We start from the raw sequence: 15,396 nt of genomic DNA, 5'->3' as shown, positions 1-15,396 counted from the left end.
ACTAAGAAGTGTACTGACCTATATATGCACATCAACACACAGTGACTCGGCCCCTTTTATTTGAGTTGAGAGCACGATTATGAGTAGCACTCAAAGTTAGAAGAAGAATTAGGTGCCACACATAAAGGGGTAAGTTTGATCAGTCATCTTGTAATTTCAGTTAAGGGTTTGTCATTCGTATCCTTTCATTTTAAAAAAGAATGAAGGCTGTAGTGGTGGGCATCAGATGTTATTTATCTTTCTGATTGATGACCCGCCTACCTGGGTTATTTTAATGACTAGTAAACTAGACTTGTGGCTCAGAGCTGCAGGATCTCTTAAGTACCCCTTTGTCCAGGAGAAGACAAATTCTGACTCTAATCACCTGGTTGTATTCAGGATGGATAGCATCACCATGTATTTTCTTTTTATGTCGTGTTTTCTGTTTTGAGTTGAGTTTTTCCAGGTGGAGTTTTGCTGTCTTTAGTTATTTCTTTACTCTGATTCAATTTTTTGGTTTTAGCAGATGATTCTTAAAGAGGAGAATAACCAGGAAAAGATACTACCGGATGGGGTGCTTGATGTAAATCACGAGCAAGAAAACATGCCAAGTGCCAATGGAAAGGCAAATCCTTGGTCTCACTCTCTGTCTGATTCTCGTCTTACCATCCAGTCTGTGCAGGGCTGTTGGAACCTCTCACCAATGCACCATGTAGGTCTGAGTGGCGGTGAGGGTCCTGTGAGCTCCCAGAGTGCAGAAGGCAGTTTTGACCTCACCGATTGCCTGGAAGTGCTGTGTTCCTTCCCTCCCAAAACAAGGCTATCTAAGGCTTCCTTTCCCCCTTAGAGACCCTCCGATGGCTCTCTAAGCCATGAGGAAGACCTGGTTAAGGTGGTCGAGCTCCAGGAAGTCATAGACAAGCAGTCGCGGGAGCATAGCCAGATGAAGGAGCGCCTGGCAGCCCTCTCTGCCCACGTGACAGAGCTGGAGGAGGACCTGGACATGGCCAGGAAGGACCTCCTCAAGTCCGAGGATGTGAACACGAAATTGCAGTGGGATGTCTGTGAAGTGAGTGATGGCAGCCATGTCTGTTGCCCTGAGGTGGAATGTGGGTCCCTTGTTCTCCAGGTGATCTCAGCCTTGGGATGGCTGCGTGAGTAAGAGTGGAGCAATTATGTAAAGTTAAAAAAAAAAACTATTCAAATTTCAAGGGAAAAAAAAAAGAGTGGAGCACTGGAGAGACCACGACTGGCTGCCTCCCCGCCTTGCGTCAAGGCCTCTGGGGTAGAAGAGGCCTGGTCCAGGCTGTCCATTGGCAGTGGACCAACATGAGGGCAGCCCTAGCACTGTGCTGCATCCTGGGTGTGGACTCTTCATTTCTACAAGTTCTAGGGGGCCCAGTGTGTTCCTTTTTTAAAAGTTCATTCATCCATTCATTCATTTATTGGTGTATAGTTGCTTTACACTGCTGTGTCAATTTCTGCTGTACAGCAAAGTGAATCAGTCATCTATCTATCTATCTACATATCTCCCTCTCTTTTAGATTTCCTGCCCATTTACTTCACCACAGAGCACTGAGTAGACTTCCCTGTGCTGTACACTAGGTCCTTACTCGTTGACTTTATGCATAGTATCAGTACTGTATATATGTCAACCCCAGTCTCCCGGTTCATTCCCTCCCCCCCCCCCCCCGCCTCACCTGCCTGTCGAATGTGTTCCTGATGATGCTGAAATTTCCTTCTGATTCACTCAGGCGAGTCTGGTGACGTCGGTGGCGTCTGTTCTCTCGGAGAGATGGGAGCATGCTGTGTGGGCTCGCTGAGGCAGCTTGCCTGGCCATCTTCTCTAGTTTTCTGAGGTTCTGCTCCTTGAAGGGATGTGTGACAATGATACCGGTGGTCAGACAAGTTGAGTGGTGTTTGCTCACCCTCAGATCCTTGGGCCCGAGCTGTGTGACCATGTGGAATCATAATGTTTCTGGCAGTCATGTATGCGGGTGTCATGATTTATGAGAAACTCCCTAGTGGTCACTGTGAAAAAGAATAGAACTGGGGCTCAGGCCTCCCTCTGTGAGCCTCGCCTCTCCTCTGTGTGCAGACAGACAGCGCCCACCCTGCCCCCACCTCCCCCGTGAGATTGTCTCAGAGAGAACCCCTCCAACATGTGGTACAGCAGGTGTACTTGTTTAGTAGTTTGGTGTGAGTTATTCTGCGTGAGAATGCAAAACAGAAATATTTGCACGTTTGTATAACCTGTTCACACTAATCTTTGGCAACAGGAAGAGATTAGGTGGCAGAGTTTTTCCAGAGTTTCTGGAAAAAGCGTTTTTTAAGACCTTTCACTTTAAATGTTAGGACTTGGCCCACATTGGTTACTTAGTGACCAGGGAGGGACCTGAAATGGATTTTGAGCTGGCAGACAGGAGTTGCACCAGCAGCAAGTTCTGGTCCTGATTTGAGCATTTCATACATGTGGTGTAACTCTGCTTTAGAAGAATTAGGCTTCAGAAGGCTGTTCCCAGTTGTGTTACACTTTGACTTCTGTTTCCACTCGTTAATATTCTTACTTTAATTCTGAGAAAATTGCATGATATTTTTCCAACTTTTACCTGAGGAAACGAGCCTCAGAGCTCCCCATTGGGTCTGTTGAAGGTCCCTCCCTGTTCTGGGTCAAGCCCACCTGAATGGTGTAGCAGACAGAGGTCCTCACTTCATGCCAGATAACTTTCCTCCTGGAATTCTTGCAATAACAGGGTAGTTTAGTATACTTTTTGTTTGCTGTTTGGGTTTATTATGTAGAAAAGAAGCTTGGTAAACCGAGTGGCTGGACAGACATTAAGACAGATGGGTGCCAATCGTGGCAAATGTGACCTTTGAGGTAGGCGCATTTTTGTTCACGTCCAAGAAAACTGCCATGTCTAGGACTTTAATTTTGAGGACGTTAACTTTATGTTTGATTTGAAACTTAGGATGACCTCAATGATAAACTTGAAAATGAAATTGAAAATAAGGATTCTATGCATCGACAGGTAATGGCCTTTACTAAACTGTCTTGACTTTTATAGTAGTGAATTATTGAGGAAGGAAGGTAAAGACCTTTTCATGTGACTCCCATGTTGGAAATCAAGTCCCAGTGTAAAGTTCTTATGACCCTAAAATATTGCGTTCAAAAGTGTGGATGTACATCATGGTAAATCAGCTGTACTGGAAGGAAATACATTTTTAAAAAATTGGGGGTGACTGCAACTTACAGGTTTGAGTTATTTGAGACTTGGTTTAACCATTTTGTGGAATTCCACTCCTGACTCTTTTGTTTTACTTGAACGTTAATTGTTGGCTTGTTAGCGTTTTTACTGAAAGAGCAGAGAGCAGCAGGGAACTTCACGGCAGCTGGCTGCCTGTTGGGAACTGGGGTCACTGTGACAAAAGACAAGGTTAGAGCTCTGGTCTGATTAGGGTTTGTACTTCCTGTGGTTTGGTGAGCCTTACTCACTCCTGTTCCCGTGTGGTCTCAGATAATCAGGACTTAACCAGGAAAACCAAATCTGGCTTCTCCAAAACACAGTGAGTCAGTCTGGTGTGTGCCAAAGTGTATCATTGTCCTCACCACAAAAATAAAATACTAGAAAGCCATGAAATGTATGATGTGGAATGCTAATTAAGAGCATTACTATATACAAAATAATAATACTACATACCATATGCTATTGTTTTCTGAGGGTTTTAAAGCATGATGTTGGAGGCCAGCGTGAGGCACTCCGCCCATGGCAAAGGTCATGAGGTAGGAGGCTCAACATACGCAAAGGCGGGATCGAGCCTCAGGAGTCCTGCTGGAAATCCTCGAGCATCTACCCCCATAACCAGAGCCTGCCTACTTTACTACTTTGCGTTCTCCCCTACACCTCTGACTTTATGGGGGGCTGTCCCCTACCACCTCTTTCGGAGAAGGCGTTAACTTAGAGCTCCAGTTAATAATAATTCCTGGGCGTGATAGGAGTGTTTCAACCTACAAACTCCTCTGAAGGTTCTCTAGCCTGCCTGACAGGCTTGTCCGGCCACATGTGATTGCTCACAGCCTCTCAACTGTGAGAGGCACGAGATGCTTTAAACCTTCTAAAAACAGGTTCCTTAGAAAAGTTAGAAAACTATTAGTATAAGTATAATGGGCTGATTAGAAATTGTATTGGTGAAGGGTTTTTCATTTGTTGAACCAATGTTTGTTGCTAAGTCTCCATATCCCCTGCCCTTACACACATTAATGAATATATAGAAGAAATAAGTATTAACCTTTGATATTAATCACGTTAGACCTTAGGCTAAGTAAATTCTTTCCTTAACTAAAACCCACTACACCCTCACCCTATAGGAATGTAGCTTTATTTGGGTGGCGTCTGTTTTAAGAATAATCACCCTTGGAGAAAAAAGTGTCCTGGTTGACTGACCGCTGTCACAAGGAGAGGATCATAAATTGTCAGCAGGCCCCCCTGGCCAGAAGATGATGTAACACCCCTAAGACCTCTGTATACATTTGTATGAAGCACCTGACTTTGATAAAAGTCAGGACTGCTGACCCCACGTGACTTTTGGATAACATCTCAGTGTATAAAAGTAGACCATGGAAAATAAAGAATTGGGATCAGTTTCTCGAAATACTAGTCTCCCCATGTCGTTCTCTCTCTCACTCTGGCTGAGTTTCCATCTGGAGCGCGGAACCCGCCATGCTTACTAATTATGCCTGGGCTTCTAAGATCCGACCGGGGAGGCCTCAGTGTCTCCTCTCCTTTGGGAGAATGGAAGGACGCCTGTGGCCTCCGTAAGTGGTGCAAACTTCTTGTCTTGAAGTTTTATTGGTCTCCCGCATAAACCAAGCTACTCAGCCTCTTTTCTCCACTGAATTTTCCTACTGAGCTATCCTCATTCTATTACTCTTTATATCTTTGATGAATAAATAATTAAATAGGTCGCCGATGCCATCCCCGCTTCGAATACCCTGGATCAGCCGGGGCTGGACCCCGGCAGCATATCATATTGTTTGTGTATGTAAATAGAGTAATAGGCACAGAGAAAAAGTAAGAAAGCTGCTTAGAAACAAATGCTAACCTCAGGAACCTGACCTTATAGATACTTTTTTTTTTCTTTTTTAAAAAAGAATCTGTCTAAATGTTCTACATTGAAAGTTTTTCAGAGTAAGAAGATCTGTTAAAAGAATGTGCATTTACAAATATTAGTTGACTGGCATTTCACCAGGCACGCTCTTATCAGGTCTGTATTTCAGAAGAGATGAAAGCCATATTTTGGCTTACACGCCCGTGGCCATCTGCAGTCAGTAGGGTTCCCTTCAAATGATGATTCTGGTGATGTTTTAAGAAGGGTCCGTACTGAACCCTTCTTCCCTTAACTTGTTAATAAGAATGAATAAGATTCTACAGAAAACTGATCTTCTTTAATATATAAGAACATTTTTTTGTTGTTTTTCAAAAACGTCTTTGGGGAATGTTTAGGAAAAGCAAATACTCTGGCAGGAGGTGTTCTGCTCACTGAGACCAAGCCCAGGAACACTGAGAGAAAATTTACCCTGACGCAGCTTCCGAAAGAGAACGAATCCAGTAGCCACGTGCATTTAGGTTTTGTCTCAGCTTACTTAAAGCAACAGTGGCTACACCTCTCATCCTGTTTTGATCCTCTGCTCTCCCTTTGTAGACAGAGGATAAGAACCGCCAGTTGCAGGAGCACCTGGAGCTGGTGGAGAAGCTGCAGCAGACGCTGCGGAGGGTGGAGACGCTGCCCAAGGTGGAGGCCGAGCTGGCGCAGAAGGTGGCCGTGCTCTCCAAGGTGCTGCTCTGGGTCCCTGGGGGGCGGGCGCGGGGAAGGCCTGTTCCCGTGCTGTCCCAAAATGCCCCTGCCCGTGCTGCTCAGTCCACACAGGAGCGCAGACGTGGGGGTCATGCTGCTCATCTGAGATGGGAGCACTCCCTGAGTGTCAGACAGTCCCCGCTTCTGTGTCATCCCTACGGTAATTTCCCTCCAGTTTTGTCCTGTGTTCTGTGTGTCCCCAGGACGCTTCAGCTCCGAGTCACTGCTGCTCAGAGTTGAGTCAGCAACTTAAAGCCTAGCAGGATAGAGACCTAGAAAACTCCCATTCTCGTTTAAGAGATGGCCAAAATAGCTCTGTAATGAACACAATTTTAAGTCTTTATCCACACACTTGTTGAAGAAGTCACAGCGGGGCACGTACAGACCTGGGGCCCCACTCCCAGCTTGCCATCCCCGGGAGCCTGCGGGTGAGAGGCCGTGTCTTGGGGATGTGGCGCTGCTGGGGGCATTGTCCCCACTGCCAGCCAGCCAGCCACCCCACCCTTCTGGTGGGAAAGGTGTTGCCCCGTGCTGCCAGTGGGCACTGGCTGGGCATGGAGAGTCGGGCCGGGCCTGTGCTGGCGTGGCTGTTGGGAGCGTTGCTCGGAGCTCAGTGAGCAGCTGAGGGGCCATGTGGTGACAGGTGGCTGGTGGTGTCGGGTGCTCGCAGACCCTCCCAGAGCAGGGTCACTAACAGCCGCCAGGGTGCACCCCTCTGCCTGTGATCTTCCTCTCAAGGCTTGGTTTCTTCTCCCCTCCAGCATCTCTGCTGTCCGTCCCAGGTAGGCTTTGTAGTCCAACCTTTTGTCTTCCGAAAGCTCTGCCACTAAGGAGGCTAAACGGTTCGAATTTACCTCCCAGCTTAGGAAGGTAGAACGTGTGCCTTGCACTTCCCGCGCTTGCCACTGCATGCTGCCCGCGCGGCTCACTACAGGCAGTCCGAGGAGGGGGCGCAGCGGCTGCGGGTGTGGGACCCAGGGTGGGGGCGAGCATGTCTCCTCTCATGAGCCAATCACCAGCACCTTCTGTGACCTACGTGTCACACACGAAGCCGCGCAGGCTGCGTGAGCAGGCGTGCAGGTGTGTCCCCCGCGACCCTGGGGCCCGTGGTCTGCACAAAGCATGGCCTGCTTGCCGCCCCTGCCGTCACAGCCCGCGAGCCATCAGGACAGGGTCGCTGAGAGCAGAGCTGACGCCGTTCTTTGCCAACAGGCGGGAGAGACACACAACATCGAGGAGAGGCTGCGCCAGATGGAGCCCCAACTGGAGGAGAACAAGGAGCTGCAGCGGGTCGTGTGCTGACGGGGAGGCAGCGTCTGGGTGGGAGATGTGGCTTGGGCGGGGGCCAGCGATGCCTTTCTCCACCACTCCCGTCTCTGCCACCGACTGTGTGCGTGTGTGGGCCCATCTGCTGATCCGGGCACCCACCTCCTTGGGAGCAGGGCCAGAGGTGGTCGCCCATAGGCCGTGGGCAGGGGCCAGGGCATCCCCACGTTCAAAGAGGCTGCTTATTGCTCTGACCAGCCAGTCCGGGGAGCTGCTTGGGATACAGGTGGACCTCACGACTGCCCCTCAAACAAATCCGAGGGTGTCAGCCCGGGGCCCATGAAACTGAAGGCATGGTTCCCAGGTATGGAGCCTGCTTGCCTCGGACGTGGCGCTGGAGTCCCACATGCCAAACTGCTGGTCCAGACATGGTGTGTGTGTAGGATGGCTGCTCCTAGGCAGGAGGAGAACCGTAGTTGCACTGCAACAGAAGGTACGTCAGGAAAGGATGATGGTGGAGGCTCGCATCACCGAGTCCTGAGAGAGGTTTCCTGGAAGGGTTGGCCACACGGCGATACAGACCATCCAGGAAATGGAGTGGGGATCCCGGGTCCAGCCTCACGTGTCAGTACTGTCCCCACCATGCATGTGTTCTTGGGCCTGGACTGCAGAGCCTCACAGGCGGGGTCCCAGGGGGCAGTGGTTCTGACTCCCATCGTGAGACCCGCGATGAGGTGCCCTCCCTGCTTAGGCAGAGAGCTCAATGTCTCCCGATCAGGGGTGCACTTCCTTACTTTCAGAACTGCTGCTCAGAGGCTGTTGAGATCGGGATGCTGTTTATGACTAAGCCAATTCAAAGTAAACTTTTGTTTTGATTTAAAAATATTTGAATGCTGATGCCTTATTGTGGAAGCTGTGACAGGGTTTGTTTCCTTGGGCTCAAAAATCACTGTAGACAGTGACTGCAGCCATGAGATTAAAAAATGCTTGCTCCTAGGAAAGCTATGATAAACACAGACAGCATATTGAAAAGTAGAGACATCACTTTGCCGACAAAGGTCCATATAGTCAAAGCTATGGATTTTCTGGTAGTTGTGTATGGATGTGAGAGTTGGACCATAAAGAAGGCTGAGCACTGAAGAATTGATGCTTTCGAATTGTGTTGCTGGAGAAGACTCTGTTTTAACAGAAAATAAACTTTTTAAATGTATTACCATGGAAAATTTCAAACATGCACAAAAGTGGATGGACCCATCAATTAATCTCAGCAGTTTCTAACACAGCCAATCTCAAATAGATAATTATTTTGTCTTCTCTCCATTTTTTTTATACAGTAGGTCCTAAAACAGCTTTTTAAACCTTGAAATAGATGCTCATTTTATAAAACGCAGACTTGCCAACTTTATTATTACATTAAAAAATTGCTTGAGGTAATTATTTAGTTTTTTAATATGAATTTTCATATTGGAAAAGACCCTGATGCTGGGAAAGATTGAAGGCAGGAAGAGAGTGGATGACAGAGGATGAAATGGTTGGACGGCATCACCAACTCAATGTACATGAGTTTGAGCAAGTTCTGGGAGTTGGTGATGGACAGGGAAGCCTGGCATGCTGCAGTTCATGGGGTCGCACAGTCAGACACGACTGAGCAAGTGAACTGAACTGAATATGAATTATCATTGGAAGAAAAGCTATGACCAACCTAGACAGCATATTAAAAAGCAGAGACATTACTTTGCCATCAAAGGAACACCTAGTTAAAGCTGTGGTTTTTCCAGTAGTCATGTATGGATGTGAGAGTTGGACCGTAAAGAAGGCTGAGCACCAAAGAATCAATGCTTTGGAACTGAGGTGTTGGAGAAGACTCTTGAGAGTCCCCTGGACTGCATGGAGATCAAACCAATCAATCCTAAAGGAAATCAGCCTGAGTATTCATTGGAAGGACTGATACTGAGGCGGAAGGGTCAATACTTTGGCCACCTGATGCGAAGAACTGACACATTGGGAAAGACCCTGATGCTGGGAAAGATTGAAAGCAGGAGGAGAAGGTGCGACAGAGGACGAGATGGTTGGATGGCATCACTGACTCAATGGACGTGAGTTTGAGCAAATTCTGGGAGATAGTGAAGGACAGGGAAGCCTGGCGTGCTGTAGTCCATGGGGTCACAAAGAGTCAGACACGACAGAGCGACTGAATTACAGCAATCATTACAAAGAATTCAAATGATGTTGCAAGTAAAGAAAAATATGTGAAAGACTATCTCCACTGGCTTTTTTCCCAAAATGAACTTTCTCACCTTTTGCTTTATAAATTGAATTCATTTTACCCCCTTAATCCAGAATTAAGCTTCTGTTTATATACTGGGAAATTCCTCTACCAACATGTGTGTATGCTGATCCCCTTTAAAGTCTACTTGTTTCTGAGTGTTAATCTGCTTGCTCTCCGAGCCCCTCCGACAGGTAATGGCTGTTGACAGTAAGGTCCCCCAGATGCTCTGCCAAAGAGAAGCATTGGAAGTGACCTTTGACAGTTGAAGTCTCTGCCTCCCTCTGCACCTGCCCGTCTGCTCTGGGGATGCTCAAGAGCCCACCAGAGGTGGCCGTGGGAGGGGACCACCTCGGGAACCAGGGCACAGGCCACTCACGTCGTGGCTCCCTGGTGCTTTTAAAAGAAGGACTGTACTGTGCTCTTAAAGTTTATGAGTTTTTGTTTTTCCTGTTTTAGGCAAGGCAGAGAGAAAAAATGAATGAAGAACACAATAAACGTTTATCAGATACCGTGGATAAGCTTCTGTCTGAATCAGATGAGAGGCTTCAGCTTCATCTGAAGGAGAGAATGGCTGCTCTGGAGAATAAGGTGAGCCAACCCCACGGCCCCTTTAGAAAGAGGCGCATCTGGCCTGGCCTGGCCCGACCCGGCCCGGTCTGTGTGTGGGAAATCTCCAGGACAGGAGTTGGAAAACTGTTCCCATAGAGGACCCCAGAGTGAATGTCTTTACTGGTTATGAATAATTGAGTAGCAGCATTTCATGCTAGTCAATAAAAGTGACAGCATCCACAGGCAGTGTGTAAAGGAACACACATAGATGTGTGCCTACAACCCTTACAGAAAGCATCAGAGAGCCGGATCCACTGATGGCTCTGGTGTTACCAGCCGCTGTGCTAGAACTTTCTTCTAAGTCCACCCTCACCCCTTTGTTTCTTTCTTAGAAGTTTATTTCTGGGGCTTTTATGGCAGTCCAGTGGCTGAGAGTCTGCCTTGCAAGGTCAGGGACTCAGCAGATTCGATCCCTGGTTGGGGAGCTAAGATCCCACGTGCCACGTGGCAATCACGTCAAAGGAATCCCGTGCAATGCACCTGAGGCCTGACGCAGCCAAATCAAGAAGTGAAGTTCAGGATCTTTCATATAATGTGATAGAAAAGATTGAAGCAAGTAAAAGCAAGCATTCTCATATTCCAACTCTAGCCTTCTCTGTTTTCATTTGCTTTGGAAAATGTCTGAGAACCTCCATCAGAGCAGGTTAGTGGGCAACACTCTGGTTCAGGTCTGGTGAAAACCTGTCCCAGCTGCACCAGTGCCCTAAAGACTAGGTCCAGAACGAGGCCGAGACCCTTCCCTGAGGTCGGTGCTTGGGCAACGCTTGTCTGAGAGAGACCAGTGGTCACTACAAGTTCTGCAGCACGTTTTACCCCCACAAAACCCAAGATGAAACACACACCTCACTAGAGACCACACAGGGCGGTCCCCTCACTTCACCCTGACTTGTGGGCTGGTTCTGAAGTGGGGACAGTTTTGTCTCAGGTTTGAATTTGGCATGTGAAACCTGTGCCAGTTTCCTGAGTGACCACTGAACTGCAAAAGCTGAAAGCAAGTATAAAGCAGTTTCACTTAACCCAGGGACCTGGCCTCCTTGTGTCTAGAATACCAGTAGGGCAAGGAGGAGATTGTCTGTGTACAAGTTAGTGTTAAACTTGGTCATCCTGCCTCGTGCTGGCACTTCACTCTGGGCGCGAGGTCCACCCCTCCTCTGGATGTGCTTTATGCTTTCAGCCAGAAGAGTAGCCATCCCTCAGTCAATGCAGCGTCTGTAAGAATTGACCCTAAAGCACTGTGTGTATCTTTTTCAGAATTCTCTCATATGGGAAGTTGAAAAAGAGAAAAGGCAATTAAAAGAAATGCAAAATGACAAGGTACTTAAATCTCTAAATCGTTTAGAAATTTGTTAAGAGCTGAATTGAGCTGAGTTCATTGTTACAGTCACTACAGGTGCTTAGCAGAAGTCGAGTTACATTTTCCTTATGGCTAATCCACTGCTGTAACACGTATAGCATTTCTGGCTTTGAACACTGAATGTGTTTGCATTATAGATGCATTTAGAGCATGTGGCTGTTGTGTGTGGTTCAGAATTCTGAGTAGTCCTTTCTGGGTTCACCCAAAAGCTGAGACAAAGCATGAGCCTTTCATGTGGACAGTGCTATCTGTCAGAAAGATAATACGAGCCACATATACAATCTAAAATTTCCTAAAAATGAACAGGCTACTTTATGTTCTTTTTTCACCGTGAGACTTAAAATCGGTGTAATTTCTGTATCGAGCTTTGCACTGGCCTGTCTCACGTGCTCAGGGGCTGCATGAGGCAAGTGACAGCCCTGGCTGACAGCACAGGGTCGAGTGAGTCGAGTGACTCGGAAACTTGGCCCGTTTGACTTGTTTTACCCCGTGAGGAAGTGAAGTGGGCTGTAGAGGAATGAATGTGAGGAATGCCCAGGAATGCAGGTGAGCTCCATGGAGACAGTTTAAAGCAATGAGAGGAGCGAGGGCAATAGAGTGAGTCCTGTCCCCCTAAACTGAACACCCGCTGCAAGTCCAGCTTCTGTCTACAGACTTCATCGTTGTTAATGGCTTGCCATATTTCCTCCAGAGAAACCTTTTCTACACCTGAGATGGAACTTCCTATTCATTATGGTTTATAAGGGTTAATATTGTTCTGAGTGTTTATATTTGCTATGGGACTCTTAGAGAACATTTTTTTTCAGAAACAAAATGTTCAGAGTTGATAACTACTAACGTAACCTGTTAGGCACATTTTGGTGCAAGTCATTTTACATCCAGAAAGCAAGCGGTGCAGGCTGTGTCATTTGCTGTTTCGTAGGACCAGGTGATTCTAAACCTGGAAACCCTGAGAGCCGAACTGGACCAGACAAGGCTGCGAGGGGCTCCCCTCCACCACGGGTAGGCCGCTCCCCCAGGCAGCTCCCCTCAGCACTGTCGAGTGTGACAAGGGCCTGTCTGGTGTGGACAGTATGACTGGTTGTAACTCATGGTCACACCTCAAGGAGCCTGTAGCTTCGTGGCCAGTGAGAAGGAAGAGACAAGCATCGTTCCTTAGGGTCGAACTTGGTACCAGGGAGAGTGGTGGTCACAGTATTGAGAAAACTCACAACCATAGGTGGAGGTTTGGAAGTGGGGGGCCGACCAGTTGATATTTGGGTGTATTCATTTGAGGGGCCTGACAGACTGTGACACTGATGTTTCTGAAGAGTCGCAGAAGGTTAATGACCTGTAGTCTTTTTTACGTGATTGGAGACTGAGACATGACTTGCCTTTGGCTGCGGTGGGAGGAATCACCTGGCTTGTGAATGAGGCGAGCAGATTACTGAGCATCCTGATTTTTTTCTTACTTGTTGTTATAGGGGCAGTAATTCTTATTAAGCATTTAAATGTTTCTTTGGCTTCTTCATGGAAAATGATCACAAGTGAGAGATAAACTTTAGCAAAGGTTATTAAGTGCTTAACTGGTGACATTCATTCACCTGTAGGAAATGGACTACTGCTTGAATCCTGAGTTAGGAGACAGTTTGGAGCCCATATGCATATTTCTGTGTTTGTGTGCTTAGAGGATCCTCGCAGTCCAGGGCCCCCGCCCAGCCTTCTTCTAGAGTAAGGGGATATCATTTGAGACAAAGGCCGAGCCAGAAACTGGCCCTATGTACAAAACCACGGTATGTGGAGCTCAAGGAGAGCACATGCCCTGCAGAACGGATAGGGGACATGGCCGGATTTGCTGGCAGAGATCCTCCAGGGTGAGGGACTGGTGCTGTCAGAGGTGGAGAACCCCTGCTCCCAGGGTGGACAAGGTGACTGTGAGGAAGACTGTGTAGACAGTGGAGGAAGAGGAGGTGGACACAGCCTCCTGCTCTTGAGGGGTTTGGATAAGGAGGGATGTGCTGGTGCCTGGATCCAAGGCCTGGCACAGTTGGGGGGTTCAGATGGAGAAGCCTGGGGCCTGGTCACCAGTCCCCTGTGTCCAGAAGCAGCTGCGGGGCGGGAGGGGCCACTGTGCTCTGAAGAGAGTGGGCCCCAGTGGCTGGTGCAAGGGAGGGGTGTCTCCAGGAGGCAGCTCTTGAGGGGTCACGGCAGTGACTTAGCAGCACAGGTGGGGCCTTGGACCGGGGCTCTCAGGCAGTGTGGGCTGGGTGGGGGGTACTATGCTGGCTCAGGAGGGAGGGAGTGGGGACTGAAAACCTGCCTCACAGGCAGGGCAGGCACCGCATATTTGGTAGGACCTCCCAGAGGAATTGGTCACCTTGTCTCTGAGACCTTCTCCCAGAGGAAAGAGCTTCGGGTGAGGAGGGGGAGAAAGATGGAGGCTGCACTCTGTGAGGGGACTAGGAGGTGATGGTTGGGGCGTGCCCCATCCCGGAGGCCTCTGTGGCCCTCAGAGGACCCGTGAGGGCCCGCAGTCCATGGTGTGACTGTGTCGTACCCTCCACCCAATTCCCAAGTTTGCTCTGGCCCCAGGCCCTTGGGTAGAAGGGGAGCAGAGAAAGGAGCAGTTCCATCAGGAGGGAGGGGAGACGGGAAGGAAGACAGGCGTGGGCCGGGGAGATTCGAGACCTCCATCTCCTGTGCAGCACAGTTTTCCTCGCAAAACCATCGAGCAGAGCAGCGTGTGACCCTGAGCAGGCTGAGCTGGTGGTTGGCCCTGGCCGCTCTGCAGACGTATGGGGTGTCCTGTCCTCGGAGGAGGGCTCTGTCTCCCGGGTTTAGGGACTCCTGCACGTGAAGGTGCCACCCTCTTCCCAGAGACAAGACTGAGCAGAGCCCGGGCGGTCCTGCAGTTCAAGGGGCTCACAGTCAAGGCGGACACGACTAAGTGACTGAACTGACTGACTGAAACATCAGTAGGAACACAAATTAGAAAAAACAAAAACAAACAAACAAACAAAAAAAAACCTCACAAAAACTGATAAATTAAATATTTCCCAATTCTGTGGCTTCCTTCCAGTTCATAAGCACAATTTTATAAAACTGCTATCTCTGTGTATTAACCATTTCTATTTCTTCCTTTTTCACTTACTTTGAACGGACTATATGTTTCTACATGATTCTCATAGTCATCTCTAAAGAAATTCTATGTCTGTCTCAGTGGTTCCTGAATAACAGTTTGTAGATAGAATGGAGATTTCATCAGACCACATTTAAATTAAATAAACAAAGGCAAGATACTGAGTTTTTAGTAAAGCTAAATTTATTGAATTTACTTTATTGAATTTATTCAGTTCAGTTCAGTCGCTCAGTTGTGTCCGACTCTTTCTGACCCCATGAATCGCAGCATGTCAGGCCTCCCTGTCCATCAGCAACTTCCTGAGTTTACCCAAACTCATGTCCATCGAGTTGGTGATGCCATCCAGCCATCTCATCCTCTGTCGTCCCCTTCTCCTCCTGCCCCCATCCCTCCCATCATCAGGGTCTTTTCCAATGAGTCAACTCTTCACATGAGGTGGCCAAAGTACTGGAGTTTCAGATTTAGCATCAGTTCTTCCAATGAACACCTAGGACTGATCTCCTGTAGGATGGACTGGTTGGATCTCCTTGCAGTCCAAGGGACTCTCAAGAGTCTTCTCCAACACCACAGTTCAAAAGCATCAATTCTTCAGCACTCAGCTTTGTTCACAGTCCAACTCTCACATCCATACATGACTACTTGAAAAACCATAGCCTTGACTATATTGACAAAATAATGTCTCTTCTTTTGAATATCTAGGTTGGTCATAACTTTCCTTCCAAGGAGTAAGCATCTTTTAATTTTATGCCTGCAATCACCATCTGCAGGGATTTTGGAGCCCCCCAAAATAAAGTCTTGCACTGTTTCCACTGTTTCCCCATCTATTTCCTATGAAGTGATGGGACCAGATGCCATGATCTTCGTTTTCTGAATGTTGAGCTTTAAGCCAACATTTTCACTCTCCTCTTTCACTTTCATCAAGAGGCTTTTTCGTTCCTCTTCACTTTC

The 15,396-nt window shown here is 47.9% G+C and overlaps 1 protein-coding gene across 4 annotated transcripts in view; it reads left to right on the top strand.

Moving 5' to 3' along the window:
* LOC129620380 (liprin-alpha-1-like) overlaps positions 1 to 15,396 on the top strand; it is a 45,229-nt gene that overhangs the window by 15,084 nt on the left and 14,749 nt on the right. Inside the window, exons 1-4 of one of the 4 annotated variants that reach the window (XM_055536244.1) lie at positions 7,050 to 7,122; positions 9,824 to 9,955; positions 11,228 to 11,290; positions 12,253 to 12,400. In XM_055536244.1, coding sequence (XP_055392219.1) covers positions 7,084 to 7,122; positions 9,824 to 9,955; positions 11,228 to 11,290; positions 12,253 to 12,336 — 318 coding nt within the window. In that variant the 5' untranslated portion in view covers positions 7,050 to 7,083 and the 3' untranslated portion in view covers positions 12,337 to 12,400. Of the gene's footprint in view, positions 1 to 5,679; positions 5,812 to 7,049; positions 7,123 to 9,823; positions 9,956 to 11,227; positions 11,291 to 12,252; positions 12,401 to 15,396 lie in introns of those variants that run through there. The other 3 variants (XM_055536243.1, XR_008698499.1, XM_055536245.1) reach the window with 3 other exon arrangements.

This window comes from Bubalus kerabau, chromosome 10 (assembly GCF_029407905.1).
Source record: "Bubalus kerabau isolate K-KA32 ecotype Philippines breed swamp buffalo chromosome 10, PCC_UOA_SB_1v2, whole genome shotgun sequence".
Taxonomy (NCBI): Eukaryota; Metazoa; Chordata; class Mammalia; order Artiodactyla; family Bovidae; genus Bubalus; species Bubalus kerabau.
This window is presented reverse-complemented; position numbering and strand designations above follow the sequence as displayed.